The 18,201-nt window shown below is 44.5% G+C and overlaps 1 protein-coding gene across 3 annotated transcripts in view; it reads right to left on the bottom strand.

The window, feature by feature from the left end:
* RASGEF1C (RasGEF domain family member 1C) overlaps window positions 1-17,413 on the bottom strand; it is a 29,526-nt gene extending 12,113 nt beyond the window's left edge. The window contains exons 1-7 of one of the 3 annotated variants that reach the window (XM_009285879.2): window positions 17,237-17,413; window positions 15,479-15,601; window positions 12,733-12,870; window positions 10,727-10,729; window positions 7,103-7,315; window positions 4,907-4,981; window positions 1,151-1,246 (exon numbers count right to left, since the gene is read on the bottom strand). In XM_009285879.2, the coding sequence (XP_009284154.1) occupies window positions 1,151-1,246; window positions 4,907-4,981; window positions 7,103-7,315; window positions 10,727-10,729; window positions 12,733-12,870; window positions 15,479-15,601; window positions 17,237-17,413 (825 nt within the window). The remainder of the gene's footprint in view (window positions 1-1,150; window positions 1,247-4,906; window positions 4,982-7,102; window positions 7,316-10,726; window positions 10,730-12,732; window positions 12,871-15,478; window positions 15,602-17,236) is intronic. The other 2 variants (XM_009285878.2, XM_009285880.2) reach the window with 2 other exon arrangements.
* Window positions 17,414-18,201: the final 788 nt, after the last annotated feature.

The following is an 18,201-nucleotide window of genomic DNA, read 5'->3' as shown; positions in this document are numbered from 1 at the left end:
GCTTTTGCTTTACCTGTTAAACTGTCTTTATCTCAACCCACGAGTTTTCTCACTTTTACCCTTCCGATTCTCTCCCCAATCCCACCGGGGGGAGTGAGCGAGCGGCTGCGTGGTGCTTAGTTGCCGGCTGAGGTTAAACCACGACAGTCCTTTTTGGCGCCCAATGTGGGGCTCGAAGGGTTCGAGATAATGACAGGTTTGATTGGAATGTGCTAGATCGAATTTATACCTGCTATAGCTGTTTAGCTATTAATTGGCAGGCTCCTGTGCTTGCCATGGGGCTTGCTTGCCTTACTGTATATTGGAGTCTAGTGCTTGTCAGTGGCTGCTTTTTGCTTTCGCTGCTTTGGTGCCGGCTGAGGTTAAACCACGACATCAGCACAGACTTTCCCAAGGGCAGGATTTCACACCCATATAACAGCAGCATCTTTGTCCCGGGAAGACTTTGTTTCACTGCATTAATCCCTTTCCCCTCTTCTGGCCCTTTCAACAATATGGCCAGGCCAAATGGTAGCTAACATTTTAAATACACATTTAAATCTGACTGGAATCACCCCCACCTTTTCCAAATATGATCTTCAAATGGTAATGCTTTTGAGTCATGGGCTATCTAGGCTGTTTATACCATTACTATTCCTCCCTTCCACGCCCTTTTCAAAGGAGAAAACATTAATTTCATTTTGATGGAGCCAAGTAAAACAAACTAAACCCACTACCAAGTCAAAAACCCACTAGTCACAGCTACAGTAACGGGCAGCAGGACATAGAGCCATGCAGTGGGAATTCACAAGCACAACAGAGCTTTAGGATGACAGATAATAAATACTGCTCCACTAGAATCTTTTCCAGCAGAAAACTCACAGGATAATTCAAGGCATTTTCTCCTCTCTTTTTCCCTGCAGGGTTCATTATTCCACACTGTGCTCCTACTACATCACGAGAACAGTGTATCCCCCGTGTGTTGCCAGCTCTGTTTTGCAATGTGTTTGTCATTTATCAGGTCGCTTCTGCGAGTGCAGTATTGCTAAAACTTACCGTCAGATGCTTAGCCAGGTCATAAGAAATAAATCCCCAGGTTTGCCTATTAATGTATGATCTCAAACTGGTACTTCAGGCATGTGGTAAAACACGCCACATACTTTTCACCTACCATGCAAATTTCTGTTGCTACAAGATAGCAGAGTCTGTTGAACCATTTCACATAGGCCTCAAGGTTACTCGTCTTCTTCTGTTCACTGAAACAAGTCTGGGGAGAAAAAAGCACGGAAAGACATATACCTGTGTTCCAGTTAGCTGCCCGATCGCTAAGATAAATACCACACAAAGGTAATTATTGGCCACATCTCTCTCATGCACATGGAAGACTCTACATCAAGGGCCCCTTTCAAAAAGTCAGTGGGTAGGTGGGTGGCTGGCAGATGCACAGGGTCTAGCTGAGTGTGTCACACTGCACAATTCACACTAGCGTACAGAAAACAGCCCCATTTTGCCTGCAGCAAGTGTTCACCAACACAGTCTGCACTGACCCTTGTTCACTGGGATATTAACAGCCGGGGCATTGCAGGATTCAGATAGCAACAACGATATGCAGAAAAAGTACGGCAAGCACAGTCTTCCACAGCACACTCAGTTTGTGCCTTTGATTCCAGGACTTCCTTCACTTTAGTAAATGCAATCACCCACAGCCCTTTTCTGGAGGGGGGAGACCATAATTTAGTGAAGTGAACAAGAGATAAGCAAGAGAAAACACAGTTCTAGTTGCCTCTTTATAGAAAAAAAATATTTCCCTTATTGAGTTTTCAGGATAATAGGCTCTCTAGCGACCAGCTCCGTCTTGATGGCTGCTCTTGAACAGGTCACTTACGTGCCAGAGATACTTCATTGATAAGAGCCATTACAAGAAGCACATTTTTCACTTCTTTATATGAAACTTAACATAAATTCCCATAACCGATACAGGCTGTGGGAACAGATACTTGGCTGAACTCTTCCAGTTCCTTTGACACCAACAGATAATTTGACTTCAGCAGAGTGATAGGACAGTTCACACAGCCTGAAGATGTTGCTTGGGATTATAAGAATTCAGGTCCTTTTCCCAGCCCTAAATTCTTAGAGTGTCCATCCAGGACACACTGCTCTCTAGAGTTCACCGATTTATTTGAACATCCATTAACATCCACTAGGGGGTATCAGAGAACACTGAGTTTTTGTTTTAAGATGATCATTTCCCAGAGCTACCATAAATACATGCCACTAAGAAGAAAATCACAATGCATAAACACAGATCCATTAATGTCAATGGGATTACCCATAGTATGTAAGTTAAACAAGTGACTAAAACCCCTTAAGAAATGGGGCTTAACGTGATTCCCAAGGTAATTCAAAGTAAGAAAATATTCACCTGTGATTCTGTATACACGCATGTTTAGAAACAGAAATCACAGTAGCATGCTATGGGGCAAATCTTAACAAGCCTGAAATTCCTAGCCACTTTATGAGTAGACCACATATACAATAAAAATATATATTTTAAAAGCATCTCAAAAATAAATGTCAGCAAGTAGCCTGTAAATATCAAACAAAACAAAGGAAACCCAAAGCAGCCCCAGTCTACCCACAGCAGTTGCTTTTCACGCGCTCTGTGGTATTTCTTGTTCTCTGTTGTAGCAAGAAGTACATGAAACCTAGGGTTTGTTCTGAATATGGTATTTCCATCTCAACACTGCTGTCCTGTGCCAGGGCACAAGAACCACAGCTAATACCACAAAACTTGTAAAAAATATGCAACAGTTAAAGTTGAAACAGACTGCTTTTTAAAGGTTAAGAATTATAAATGGCAACAATATTTAGCACCTCCCTAGCATCTTCCATCTGCAACTCAAAGTGCTTGATAAACATTCGTAAGTGAAGCCTTTTGAAGCCCTCGTGCAAGAAAGATGTTTAATATGATCTCCAGCTGGAGGGAGCTCAGACCAGAGCCAACTCCCTGTGGTTAACAGGGGTGGTTCTCCATGGGCTGGGGAATGATACGTCACTCCACGTAAGGTTTGCGCTGCTATACACAATGTTCTGCCAGGTCCCACACGATCCCTCGGCTATACCTTACCCTGGTGCGGAGGATCTTCTAAATCATCACTGGGACCTCTGGTCAGCCCAGGGAAAGGGTGGAGAAAAGTTGCAGACTACCTCTACTTTCATTAGCCTTGCTAACTTGAAGCCCAATAATTTGTTAGTGCCATGTCTTGCGTGAAAATGTTACGGCAGTTTTGCTTTACTAAGTAGATCCTCCTGGGGGAAGTCATTGCCTTGTACTTGAAAGGCAACGCAGCGGTGCATCCTTGCTCTGAGCCTGTTATTTTCTCTGTTACTATGCACTTCACTGAAGTCACAGAACTGTTACAGGGCAGCACCTCAGTGTTCAGATTTGCATTTGAAGAACATGCGTAACTGTCAAATAGCTTGTCATAGTCTGTCAAGACGATTTGCTTGGATTTCCCATCCCACCATTATTTTCAGGCTCTCCACCTCTCATTCTAATCCTTCCTGTCCACCTAAGCTGATGTTTCCTTACGTTTGCCTTGAAACCTCAATTTCTCTTCACATCTTGGTGGTATTCTGTGCTGGCCCTGCATTGGAAATTCCAGATACAGCTACAGCCGTTGTGCGTACATTAGTTTATTACTGAACATTTCCTTCTTCCCCTTAGCATCCCTTCCCCTCTATGGCTTTATGCAATTTGATTTCACTCACTGCTGCCTCCGTCCCACTCTTCCAAAATTCACTCAAATTTAGTGCCCTCATTTGATCTCTTTCATTTACCTCGCAACAGATATGACGACTGCTCATTATCAGTCTTGTCCCTCATGTTTGCAGCAGGTTGCTGAAACCTCACTGTGGCTGGTTTGGTATTTCATGTTTCTGACACATCTTTGCTACCTTGAGGTTCCTTCCTAAAGAATGTGATCAATGATCAGAACACTTGAAACACCATCTCTGCCCACTCCCCTCTCCCTGAAACCAACTGCAGAATTTCCATAACTCCAGTAAGAGAAGGAAAGAGCCCAATGTTGCACTTTTTACTCATCCGTCCACCCATCCATCCATCAATCTATCCATTTTTTCACCACTACAAGCTATTCTGGTGCTCTTTGGGCAGCACTATAAACAGAGGTCTTCCTGTTATGTTCAGCATCCAGTGATGAAATTCTGCCATTGATGTATGATCTCAGTGGGAGCCCATATGCAGTTCTGGGGAAGAATTTTCCACCCTCTTTCTTTTCTGGCAGTGTGTGAAATCTCCAACTCTCCCTCTCCAGCCAGGAAGTTTCTTTCCTTATTGAGGCACTCACTGAAATGCTGCTTCAAATCCCACTGGAATCAGTGGAAAGACTCCAACTGGCTTCCACGGACTTTGGATGAAGCCCTGATCAGGCACTCCATTCCCTGCGGTGCTTTGGGTTAAAAGCTATTGTGTAGAGAGAGAAGAGTATGTTGATTCATGACGCACTGACTCATTACTGTGGTGTCTGGGCACACACTAGGGGCATTACCTCACGTCCAGAGTCTTTACGCTTTCAACGCTGGGAACAGACATTCCCTGGTTGTGTACAGCCGCAAGCCATCTGCCCTGGTCAAAGCAGGTTAGGAGGAGCAAGCCAGAAAGCAGAACATCAGGATGCTGGCCAGTCTCAGGCTAGGACATACTCTCACCAGGAAGGAATGGCAATGATCTGCCAGTGACAGCTCTACCAACAGGTCCCATCCTTGCCGTGAGAATACAGGTCATCAGTTGGTCTGGCCATGGTCAACATGTGCCCCAGGCCCTGCTCTTACGGATCTCATCACATCAGTTCATCTAGAGCAAACAGTGATCGCAGGAGACGCTTTGCATGCAGACAAATCATACCTTGGTGCCATCCAGAGGGTCTTTATGTACAAATGCCTGCACAAACTCCTCAGGTCCAATGTGACTTAGCCTTTCCTATTAGAGGGGGGGGAAAAGAGAGAGAGGAAGAAATAAGAAAGCACCCCAGAATCTCTTCTGTTTCTCTTGGTAAGACATCCCCATTATCTGGTGTTACTGAACTGGTAATCAGCCAACTAGCACCAGACATTAAAATTCATAAGAACAATTAGAGTTATTTCAGCAGAAAGAAGAAAATGAGAATAAATATGTCTCATTACTGACAGGCCACAGTAAGAACCCTCTCCACTGCACAGAGAGAAAGGTGCTGGATGCACAAGGCTCTATCTGGGGGCCAGCAGACCTCAGTTCTGTGCTTGGCGCTGCCACAGACCTGCTGCGGTCCAGCATTACTCAACAGCCTTGTTTCCCAGCTGTTAAAATGGCAGTGATGCTATGATCTGGTAACCATAGCAATCCATTGCTCATCTGCACACACAGTGCCCTGACCCTGCCTCCCTACCCAGTGAAGCTCAGGTGATGCCCCAAGGTGGTGGCTCTGTGCCACTGGGGAAGGAAGGCACTGAAGATGCACAGGCTTCCATTAAAGGCATTGCTTACACTGTAGTGTCCCAGGCATTACCCAAAACGAGAGTAAATACAGCATCCAGATCTCTCTTAGCAAAGAACAGTCCATCTCCACCAGCTCCTGAACAAACCTGGCAGTTCCAACCACACCACTGGCCTTCTTATTAGGCTTTTCAATTCCCTTAAACATGGTTATTAGAAAAAAATATTTGTTGTAGGCCACAAAGGTATTTCAGAGGAGATATTTTGGAATTCCTACAGCCCGAACTTAGAACACTCAAGCAACAATAAAATTAACGGTAGTTTTGCTTAAGTGAAAATTTTATGGCCACTCCTATGCTGTTTCTCTTGGCTTCTCACCTTGCCACTGATAACTGTATAGGACTTTTACTAGCAAATAACTGTTATTAAATAAATAGCAAATAATTCTTACTAACAAATAAGCTTCAGACAGTTTCAGTGCAGAGTAGTTGGTGTACTGGATGCCATAAGTGAAAGAGAAGGTAGGCAGCATTGATTACAGTGAAGTGGAATGAAAACCTCTAGCTGCATCAGTTTTAAAAGTGCAGCGGTGCCCTAGGTACAGGGAATCTCCCCTTGGAAGACAGTTGTACTGTGGAGGAAAAGAAAAGCAAGAAAAAAACTCCAGGCAAAAGGACTTCTACTCTCCGGCTTAAGTTATACAAAGCAAAGAGAGCCAAAGTTGCATGTTCTGAAAACTAACCAAGGTGAGAAGATGATCCTAAATTTGGGGTTTCTGAACTACTCCGCTTCTTGACAAATAGAATAGCAACTACCTTCAGAATTCCCAAGGCTAATTCACTCCAATCCACAGTCCATTTCATGGTTTGTTTTTCCAGCCTTCCTCTCAAGGATGAACACTGTCTACAGGAGGACAGGCAGCAGGGAATCATTACAGCATCAAGAGATCTGCAGATGGCAGCAATGTTTTATGTTCTTCTGTGAACATCCAGGAGGTCTACACGGAGGACCTGAACCTGGGAGAAGGGTGTGCAACACAACAGTCTGTCCAACATCTTGGTACTGCAATTGGAGCGATTAACCATCAAAACCCTGTTTAAGAGTGAACTGCAGTCCAAGGAGGGAAACAGCAGGGCTTTGTGCAGGTGGTATTTGCATACCCTTGTATGTTCATGCACAAAGTCCCAAAGGGAAGAATGAAAAACACATCAGACAACTCAGATGCTTTGTGTATCTGTAGGAATGGATTTGAACTGTTAAAATTTCTTCCAAATTAATAAAAGGGCTATTGACCAGCCATTTCAGTAGCACCTTCAGGTTGTGGGGCTCAAAGCACCTTACAGAAGTGGGAACCCCTTGACCTTCCCGTGACTATGACTCACATTTCCCAAATAAGCAAGCTGAAAAGGTAAAGTGACCCGCCCGAAGATGCACAGGAACGCTCTGATATATAGCTTGCTTCCCAAGCATCTCTTGACCTGTCAAACCCTGCCTCCTGCTGCAGTGCTGATACAGCACGGGATGTGCTGCAGCAGTGCAGACATTTTTTGGTTGTGTCTGGAATACTTAGCAGCTGATGGCTTAAAATAATATCTCTGACTGCAGAAGTTGGGAACCATTCCCACTTACCAGCTCCACATGTGTCAGCTGCTGAGCCAGAGTGTAAGGGTCGCTGCAGACGCTCAGGATTTCTCTCTGAATTGACGGAGGTTTACTTTTAAAGGCAACCAGCTTATCAGAAACAGTAGCACTGATCTTGACAATCCCTTCTTGCCCATGGCTGAGGGTTGCAAGCTTCTGATTCAGGGTTTGCAAAAGCTGATTCATCTTTTTCCAGTAGGCCTGGAGAGACAGGGAGAGAAAGAAACATAAACCACCCACAGATCTTGACAAAGGAGTGTTTTTATGGTGAATTTTCCCTTCTGCAGAATACTCCTAAGCCAGCAACAGGTTACCATTTTATTTTCAACAAGCCTATTTCAGAATAACCAGTTGGCTTAATTACAGTTCTGTGCTCTGGACCACAGAAACACTGCAGTCAAGAGAAGAGGCAGGCAGGACTGGTGGGTTGGGCTGGCACTGATACCCGCATATTCCTGCCAACATCAGGATCAGAGGAGAGGTAATGCTACAACATGAGTTATTGCAGCTTTCTGGAGCACAGCAGCATTCAGTACCTATCCTTTATGTCAGCTACATGTTGGCCGAGAACTCTACCTGTTAGTGGTGCCTAGTCAACTCCTGTTTATTAGGAATAAGAAATGTTTCTAACACTATTCTCTCCATCCTTTTGAGCTGAGAGCAGCAGAAGCATGCTGCTACTTGCTACCCAGTTGGAGTGGTCTGAGCATCATGCAGCTTTGAGTATTTAATATCCAAAATGTTAACTGCTACTGAAGGAAGCTCATATCGTATTCCAAGCACAGCCATGTGCTCAGCAGGATGATCATTACTAAGTTGCTCAGGTTGTTCTTAGAGCTAGAGCAGCTCTTGACAATGAGTGGAGCTGCTGGCCATGGAGGATCGGCAGAAAGAAATGCCTTCAACTCTTCATGACTGACAGATGCAGACATCATAAAACTGAGATAATTGAGAGAACTGGTGGACGGGCTCTAAAGACAAGGATTAATTGGAAATGTCCTTGGGCAAAAGCCTCACGTGGAGCACAGGGTGTACCCTGCTGAGGAACACGGCCTCGTGGGCTTTCCCAGCCAGAAAAAGGAGCATCAGGCATGGATGCAATGGGTGCTTGCTCAATTTCAAAGAGCACGGTCACTTGGGAAAACAGTTTGCAGGCTGGCCTACTGCCAGCTCCTCTTCCAGCACAAAGACACACAGTGGAGAGATCCTCTGGCTGCTCACAAGTGGAATAACTCCTCACTCCCCATCCAAACAGAATTTAGTAACGTCAAGTTGCCGGTGACATCAGTTTGTTATCTGTCAGCGTGAAACCAGAGCTGGCACAAAGCCCTCTTCTGTTACATCTGTACTGCGCAGCAGATGTACACCCTGGCACCCTCCACACAGTCCTCATCATCACAACAGGGACTTGGCTGGAGTGTGCCTTCCCATGAAGACCAACACACACCTGTGTTGCATCCCAAGCTGGATGCAGCCCAAGTGAAGTCTTGGGAAGTACTCCTGAATCCCATGGTTTAGATACAGCCTTTGTCTTCTTCAGACTTTTGTAGACTGTGGATAGTCTTCAGTGTTAGGCGTTGACAGCACTCATGTTTTAGGTGTTCAAGGTACCAGAAGCCAGAGTCAGTGCTCTTCTCGCCTATGCAGGATCCCATCTGCACACTGGAAGCAGCATCTCCTACTACTTCACAGTGAAGAATAACACGTTCACATCTACCCTGTTTCCATTACAGTTCAAGGCTGGAAACCTTCAGAACATCCCAAGTACTTCAACTTTTGCTGCAACACTAACTTTCATACAGCTTTTCTAGCAGAAGGTTTCACATTGCTGAGGAACCTCTCATTTCACTCAAGGAAGGTGCTCTCTTGAGCTGGGATGGAACACGGGCCAGACAAGCAGGATGTAGTCAGGCTTTCTTTCAAAATAGAGCTGATAAGTCCGAAATGAAGCAAGTACCTAGAAGGCAGGAGGGACTTGTCTTGGAGAATGGCAACACATGTTATATTTGGAAGCAAGTCACACAGGAGGAGTGAAAATCAAGTGAGGAAGATGTAAAAATAAATAATGTAAATAATTTTTTAAAAAATTAAAAAACATTCTTTCAGTTTTTATCTGTTCCTGATGTATACTAGCTCCAAGGAAGAGAGACTACTTCATGTAAATCCCCATTCAAACAGATGGTCACACCTTTGATTTACAAAGACTGTCCTGGACCCAAACTACTGCACACCATCTAAATATTTCTCTGCTTTACATCCAGATGTGTTTGCAAATCTCAGCACAGCTTATCAAGCTCTATATTAATAGAATGTTATTTTTTAGTGGAAACTCAAATAGCAACATATTTGGTATTTTGTGAACATATTTTGTAAACAGGGGAATTAGTTTCAGGGTGGGGGGCAGGCACGGCACTGAAATCCAAGTCTTCTACAGAACATAAAACATTTGGCTAAAAAACTTAGCTGAAAACCCAGTTCTCTTTCAAAAAGGAGTTTGGATGAGAAATCTTGGACCAGCCATGTCTGTGCAGTATCAAATTCTTCACTGTTTGGATGAAAAGCCAAAAAGCAGCATAAAATTGCTTGAAAGACATGCATATTAGCCAGCCTTTCAATAAATCCTTATCAAGAGATCTAGTTTCACCTCGTTTTGTAGGGAATACGGCATAATAATACAGATATAGACAACAGTAAGAGAAGACTCAGGTAAGCCAACCACCTAATAAAAAATGAAATGAGAGACCCTTAATGGACACAAAAAAGATTATTCAGAAATTAGAGCTCTTGAAGAGACTCACTGAAAATTGGTTGGGTGCACCCTTGCCTAGAAAGCTTTTCTGTGCGTGTTGGGGGAGGAATTAAAAAAAAATCCTGCTTTTGCCCTTTTAAAAGCATTTCCTGCCTTCTTTAAACTATGTTTACTAAGCGAAAACAACATTGTTCATTGCCTTCAACATGCCGGTAATTACCTTACCACAAAGTGACCCCCCATCGTACAGGGGCTGCATGCTGGACTCTATCAACCGATTTCACTTCGTTGCCACATTAACAGTCAAAAGAAGCATACTACTGTTTAATATTTAAAGAAAATGTTTCGTTCTTAACTGGGAAAGTTGCTCTGAAGACGGCAGGTCTCAGCAGGTGGCTTAGGAGCTCAAATTTTAATTAAAATCTCTAACTCTAAATGCAAATCACAGCACTTACTAAGAAATGCTTCTCAGCATGGACACCTTTATAAACACATCACAGAGCCTTTAGAAAGTGGACTCTACAAAGGACAGGAGCATACACTGCAGGGGAAAATCCTGCATTAACCTACATGGACTAGATGACCTCACAAATCTTTCAATCTTTAATTTCTATGATCCACAATGGGAACAACTTTCTTCCAAACAACTAATGGCACCACCACTCTTTCGTGCTGTCCCTTAAAAAAGGAAATTTGCGTTTGCAGGATAAGCTGTTTCTTAAATTAATTATTGATTTTGCTCAGGCATAATCACTTGCAATTATAGTGCCTAGTAATATTTGAAAAGCAATGATTTGCCCCAAAGGGCACCCATAAGCATCGGTACACAGCTATACCCACTCCGGAGCGAAGGTGTGCAGCACTTGCTCAGGTTAGGCAAATAAACTATTGCTTTGTATGCAAAAAGTTGATTTTTAGCATTTATGGCTCTTCACCAGGGCAGCTACTGCTTTTAAAGAGCACCCATAAAGCTCCTGTTCTCTGCCCTTCTGGCCGGTTCCTTCTTTCCAGTGGACGTGATTTTGGTGGGTCTGTATGAGTTTCTCCCATTTCAGATGCTGAAGGGCTGCAAGGCACCTTTCTTGGTGGCTGGCAGGAGCAAGTTCATTGCCTCTTCCCCTTGAGGAGAAGTTTTACTGCTCTGGTCAATGGAATTGAGGCCACTTCGGCTCCTTCTAAAACTCTGAAGTTCCCTTCACCTCCATCAAAGTGTCACGCAGCTTCCCCTTCCCACCCCTCCTCTTCCACGGGCTGGCCAGCCCAGCCAGCCAAGCCATGTCAGCCTACAGCCACCCAAAAGTGCCAGCCGTGATGCCATCCCAGCCCAAGAGCAGCTGTTTCCATTTCTCTCGTGTTTCATGTGGGTAGGAGGGTCCAATTTAATTTCTGTTGCGCTGCAACCCTGCTAATTCCTTCTCTGTTCTCTCCACCCCTCTCTTTCTTGGACTCACAGGTATGCGCTTTTTATTCTACTGAACTGCACCCATCTGTGGCCTGAAGCCAGGCCTTGATGTAGCCAATGGAACTGAATTCTTCCACATCCCATGGTTAATCTAGAAGTAATTAGAGACTCTCTATGTACTATTTGCTCTTATCCTTATTATTTTCATGGATTTTGTGGTATTTTTAATGTTTCTGAATTATTTTATGGGTTTCACCCACCTGAATTTGCAAGCAGGTCTCCCAGAGACTCCATTCACTGTGTCCTACTCTGCCACACACATGGCTCATGCATTTGAACGCCAAGACCATGCAGCCATCTAGACTGAGTTTTGCCCAGCAGGCCACACACTGCTGTCTTCTGCCACTTTCACGCTCCCAGAGAAGCTACATGTCCATAAACATTTGTATTTTCTTTAAATGTAAGGACTGTCCCTTGGTATCTCACCATATCAGCCAAACAGGCTGGATTCAACAGGAGCTATCTCTTGGCCCATAGATACTGTGAACTTCGATGGGGATTCCGGTGGCATCAGTCAACCTGTGATCAGAGTCTGCTGCTCTGTGCCTGCTCACCTCCTGTCTGGGTCCCTGCTTTACAATATCAGCCAGCTCAAGCATAGGGCCTTGTGAACTCTTTTACACAGGACAGGAAGGTGTAAGCCAAACCCTTGTTAGATTCACTAATGAAAAAGATGACAAAATGCAAAGATTCTTTCAAAAAAATTACCAGGCTGAAGACATGTAAAGTAAGGAATGGAAAATTAGATTTCGGCACAGGTGATCAAGGACGGAAGCAAATGGAGAAGGTGAGACAAAAAAAGGGCCATAAACGCCCTGTGGTGGTTCCACTTTCACGACGACTCATTTTCTTAGAGAAAGGAAGCCTTCATCAGGTACCTTCAGGCAACTGATGATCTTTTTTAGCTCCCCAATGTAATCACTTGATGACTGGCTGCTTGCTCCGCTCCCCATTCACTAAACTAAACGTCCCGGAGCGCTCCCTGAGCCGCTGCTTAGCCAGGATGGCTGCTCTCAGGTCACGATACTTCACTCCTCTGCCAGACTATAACTTGGGAGATCACAGCTCTGTTGCTGTTTGAATTGTGACCACCGCATTCAGTCCATGCTATTCCTCAGATCTTCCGCCTGTGAAATGGGAATGTTATTCTCTTACAATTCGATGCGTAGTAGACAAATTCCACTGATCACTCCCAATGTGTCCCCATGTCACTGCCACAGGGGTACCTAAACTAAGAGGTGTGGCTTTCAGGGAAGCTACTACAGGTTTTAACCATTAGAGAACAAAGCTGTGAGAGTTCCCAGGAAGAGGCATGGAACAGAACGTGGCAAAAGGAGGAAAAGGAGGAACCAAGTGGGCAAATGAACTTAACATCTCCACACAACATCCCAGGTCAGACATCCTCACCTCATCACACGGGGCTATCCTGTGAATCATGTCTTTCAGATGGCCAATCATCCGCTCTTCCTGAAAGTCATACGGGAACGTCTCTGTCCACTCTGTCAGCAACTGTAAGATTTTGGGTCCAAATTTTCTGATCCGAGCCTGAAATGGAAACCAGGACGATGGATAGGGATTGAAACGTGTTTACTCATTAAAATCTCCCAGCAAATATGTATGTCACTGAAAGTGGGGCCAGTTCAGTGAGAAGGCACTTACGTTGCACCTGCAAAATCTGCACATATGCAAACAAATAGTGTGGTGCATAAATGATACATTTTGGCATGCAAAATATACCAGTACTTAGATGCTATGCACAACTGCCTGTTTTACATGCAGATTTAAGTATTCTGCACATGTAATTGGCCGGTTTATGGTTGGATGGACATTTTGTTGGTGCAACCTTTATACGTTTTTTAAAAACATCTGGCGTTTTTGCTGATTTGAACCATGTGTTCTTCCCTTTTGTACTTACAACCCTCCTACATTTTCATCCTTCCCTGAAAAATTAATTGGAATGTATTTCTTGACCAACAAAGAGGCGTTTTTTGCTTCTTTGCTTTCTGGCCTTACGAAAAAACTGCTTAGTGACCAGTGGCAGGTGTAACATGAGGAAGAAAAGATGGACAAAACACCAGCACTTTAGTAACTTTACCTGGGCTACTGATAATGTTGCGCTCTTCCCACATGAGCTCAAGGTCATGATAGGACAAGGACACCCACTCACATAATACACAGCTGGCGCCCACTTTGCTTTTGATGTAGATTTATGAGAGAATGCAGCAGTGGGAATAGTCAGGAAGACATGGGGCAAGGAGGGAAATGTGGGGAAGAGCACAACTGGTGCATTAGTATTATCTCAAAAGACGGCCAGTGCGGCTGCTTCCAAAGCTTTCATCCTCCATTACCCAAGAACGCGTGAAAAGGAAATTGCATTAAACAACAAACTGCATTTTTATTTACAGAAAACACAGACCAAAACAAACACCCTCCTTCTGCATCCTACGTACTGTAGCTAAAGTGCACCCTGTAATCAGGAAAAATTATACTCTTGAGCTCCACAGCTCTCTGCTTTTCAACCAAGGTGGTTAAAATGCATATTTCAGCTTTGCACCAACAACCGGTTTCAATGAACCACATCTCTAAAAATAACTGCTGTCAGCTAGCATTAAGCTCACGCTCAAAGACCAGCAGGTGGCTGCTAAAAGGAAAGCTTTATTGGACACTACAAAGGTCTGGGAAGACATTTGCTCCAGCTGTGTAAACTGCTATTATGAATTGAAGGAGAGGACTTCGTGCAAGTCACAGGACACGGCTCAGGGGATGGGAGATCGCTTGTGTCCAAGTTTCAAAGTCAGCCCCACTCTCAGGAACACAAAATCAGCTTGTCCCGCCAACTCTGTGTTACTACAGGCTAGTCCAAAATGCAGACTCACCTCAGGCAGATTGGGTGATCTTTGTAATACGATAATGTTTCTCATTTCTTGCTAAGTTTAACGAGCAGCAAAACTTTGCAATGCTCACATTTTAATCCTCCTAAATTTGCATCTCCCATAGCATCAGAGAACAGAACCCGTAACACCTCAGAAAAATTGTTTTGGATGCTGCACCTCCTACAGATAGTTCTATTAGCACGGACTGTACGGGCAACCCAAGTATCAGATTTCTACGTAGTCTGGCTGATTGCTCTCCGTAGTGAGGGCAGAGCTCCTGTTACTCACGCAACCAGTTGCCTGGGCAAAAACAAGCACACGCGTTCAGATGTTGGTGATTCAGTATATGATGCCAAAAATACTGTTTCAAAGCTGGAAAGGCTGATCTTGAGAATCATTTCAGAATTCTGGGGCTTTTGGAAAGTTGCAACTAATGCACATTCTTCTCCCCTCCACTGCACTGAAAATGCATCTCCTGCTCCAGGTAATGTACTGGATAGGTCTTCATCAATGCACCGAGGAGAGCTTGGGTGAAATCCAGCACTGAATAGGATCCAGTGGGATCCATCTCCACTGTAGTGTCTGTGGGACTGCCAGAGGATGCACGTGTGCTGCTACACACTGTATCAGTCTGCGCAGTCCCGAGGGCAAAACAGTACGAGTGCCGACGCAGTAACAGCTTGGATTTTCTCATTCTGTTAGCTTGTCACAGCCTCACTACTGCTTCAACTCATTCCTGGTGTGCCAGACAGCGCCGCTCTGCAGCACAGCTGTGTGGACGATCTGTCAGTGCCAGCAACGGGAAGGCAGTGGGTAGCTGCATGCTGTTACGTAGCGTTCAAAGTGACAGGTAAGGCCAAGAGGAAACATTACTGTACCAGAAGCAAGAAAGCAAAAGAGCAGACGCATTAAGTAAAAATGGGAAAAAGAGTGGTGTGTCGACATATGCAGTTGACAGTGTGTGAGGTTTACGTCCTACCTCCTTGCATCCCTCAGGCTTCATCAGAGCCTTAAAGAAGTTAAGAAGGAAAGTCACCTGGGAAGACTGAGACAGGGGGAAAGGGAAAATTAGAAGAAGATTTGAAGTGACTAGTGCCTGGAGCACTACTCTTGGACATGGATGCTAGGATGCCTCAATGTCAGGATCTCGGCGGCAACCATCATCCTTTATGAGAAAGTTTCATTCAATCCGAAGGGAGGCAAAGGACACACACCAGAGCCCCAGAATTCTCTGCCCACTGAAAATACCTCACATTTTTCTGCTGTAAAGATAAACTAACCTTGTCCAGCACGGGGTCGTCCAGCCGCTGCTGCTCAATGCACTTGTGACAAACTCGAGACAAAAGCTCATGGGGTTCGATGAAGAGTCTGGAACTCAGCAGGAATGTAAAGATATAGGCTTTCTGCAGGAGAAAGACAAGCAGACCTGCTGTAAGCAGCTGCACAGTGGGTAATATTAGCCATAAATCCCCGAACTCCATGGTTTTTGCATTTCCACTGGGACAGATCTTTATGTCTAAAAGACGTAAGGATTCCTGACCCTGAAAATGGAACTGGTTACAGTGGGTGCAGGAGGCAGCGGCATCTCCTTCCTCCACAGCATCCGCTTCCAGCCTTTGGTTGCCCAAACCCTGTGCAAACATCCAGCGAAGACAGCGTATAGGTCGCTCTACAGGAGCGAGCCCAGGTACAGGAGACAGGACAACCAGGGACACATGGAGGCCAGTGAAAGCTAAATGTGTAGACACTCAGGCATCTCTGTGTTGTACTGGGTTGTGAGCTGCAGACGCCCCCAGATTAGTCACATCTTGCTATAGCCCTGCAGGTCTCACCCAGCCTGTTTTAAGGAATATTTCATCTATTCTACTAACTCCCCAAAATCCATTTCTATCAGCAAAGCCATATCAGATGCAGTCCCACAACTGTGAAGCTATGGAAAGCAGGCCTGTTGGATAAATCCTTGGATTATTTAAAGTATTCCAGCAGTGAATTTAAAACATACGCGTGAATCCTCAGTTGTTTGCATCCTGACCCCTCCCCCTGCGCCTGAATATCTTCTTTCCTCCAGACCTAGCCATGCTCCTGAGCAGCAGGTATAATATTACACATCACACGTTGCTTAATGAAAATCTCACAGCCTAATCTGTCCACTACCTATTTTTATTGCCTTTCTGCTCTTTTTTTTAATTGATATGCTTCTTTAATACTTATTTTTAGCTGATCAGAAACTGAGCTGCGGGTAATTTAAAACATGCTGCCTGCTCTGCATTGATAACTTCCGTAGTCTTCTAAACCGTCCAGAAGTCAATGCTACTCTGTGCTTTGAAATACAAGCCTTTCTATAGAGACATATTAGCACTTAAAAGTCTTCCAGTAAAACTGTGTCCTGAATTCCACTGAGGATGTGCAAAATCCAGGGAAGTCAATGGCTTGCAGGACCATAAACCTGCTTCCAGTTTAAATCCTCACACTGTTGGTGAAGAAACACTGAATATTCACTGATGGAGCAAGGATTAGGATCTGGACTGTGCTGCCCAGTGACTGCAAAGTTGGTGTGAATATAACCCTAGGTAAATGATGAACCCATCAGAAGGAGCATCTCTGTTTTCACTGAGAGAATGTTTTGTACATGCAGACAGACCTGGATGACTTCAGCAGCTACTGAAATTCAGCTAATTTAATGCCAGTTCAGACTTGAAGTTTTTTGCTTCAGTCTTCATCTAAACCTCTCTGGGATGCACTGCTATTTTTGAAGTGCTCTGACTGCTATATCACTAATTCATCACCACCACAGCTTTCCCCCCTCACCCCGTTCTCTTATTTAAAGGCAGTATCAACTTTGGGATCTGCTTTTTCAGGGAACAATTACAGAGCAGTGAAACAGCATTTAAAGCAATGCACCAATTTACCAAGCTTTAATTGTATGCAGCTTTTAAATTAGCCCTCTTAATTCAAAATTTAACACATTTGCACTTTTGCATAAAGTGCTGCCCCAATTCATCAAAATTAAGCTGTTTATTATACTGTGAATTGCTTACTTCAGGGTAGTAATCAGTGGTAGGTATGAGATGCTGGATTAGAGCATCCAGAGATGCTGAGGTAAGGTTTCCATCCTGGAAGATCAGTCCTCCTTGTTCATCTTCTTTCGAAGTATGTAGATGAGGGCTGAAGCCACATGGGGTAAACATACTGGTAGAACTCAGCGTTTGCGGCATGCCTTCCTACAACAGACAGAAACATCAGGGACAAGATCCATCAGATTCACAGCCACATCTGTCTTCGGGTTGATTTGAAAAACACAAGCCATTAATGAGAGCTTCCTGTTCACAAAATCAACATGATTGCTTCATTATAACCTCTTTTGTTGTTGTCATTGGCAGATCATGCCTGCGATGGGAAATACACAGGAAAATGGGACATTTTGATTTATGCTTTTGGGCCAGAAAGGGACATCAGCTGCTTCGGGCTCCGACTCTAATCAAGAGTGTCTGTGATGGTCCCTTTTTTGCTACCAGCCCTGGTCAGTCCCATGTAGGAGAGGCGAGATACTTGGGACTTGAATTCAGCAGGTTCCTGAGCAGAACAGAGCTGTTTCTTTGAACCTCTGTCCGCCTGAGAATGAGGCAGGGAGAATTTAAGGTGAGAGAGGGAGAGAAAAGGGGTGCCACCCAAGGCTTGCTCAGGATGGACCTCGAGAAATTCTCTGTGGCTCCCATGGGACAGGAGAGGCATCAGAGTGAGTGAGGGGTAGCAGCAGGAGCAGAAGTCAACTGGAGGAAGATGGAAAAATGAAGGGAGTTGGAAGGAACAGAGAACGTGGGAGCTGAAGAAGAGATTAAAGAGCAACGAAAAAAGAAATGAGGGAGAGGGAGAAGGCAGATACCTGCACTATTTTTGGAGCCTGAAGTTAGTCAGTCCTAGATCTATACTTAGGCACTAAATAAATGTTTCAAAAAGATCCTGAGCACTCATCGACTTCACTAGAGATGCAGAGTCCTCAGCA

This window comes from Aptenodytes forsteri, unplaced genomic scaffold (genome assembly GCF_000699145.1).
Source record: "Aptenodytes forsteri isolate BGI_AS27 unplaced genomic scaffold, ASM69914v1 Scaffold54, whole genome shotgun sequence".
Taxonomy (NCBI): domain Eukaryota; kingdom Metazoa; phylum Chordata; class Aves; order Sphenisciformes; family Spheniscidae; genus Aptenodytes; species Aptenodytes forsteri.
This window is presented reverse-complemented; position numbering and strand designations above follow the sequence as displayed.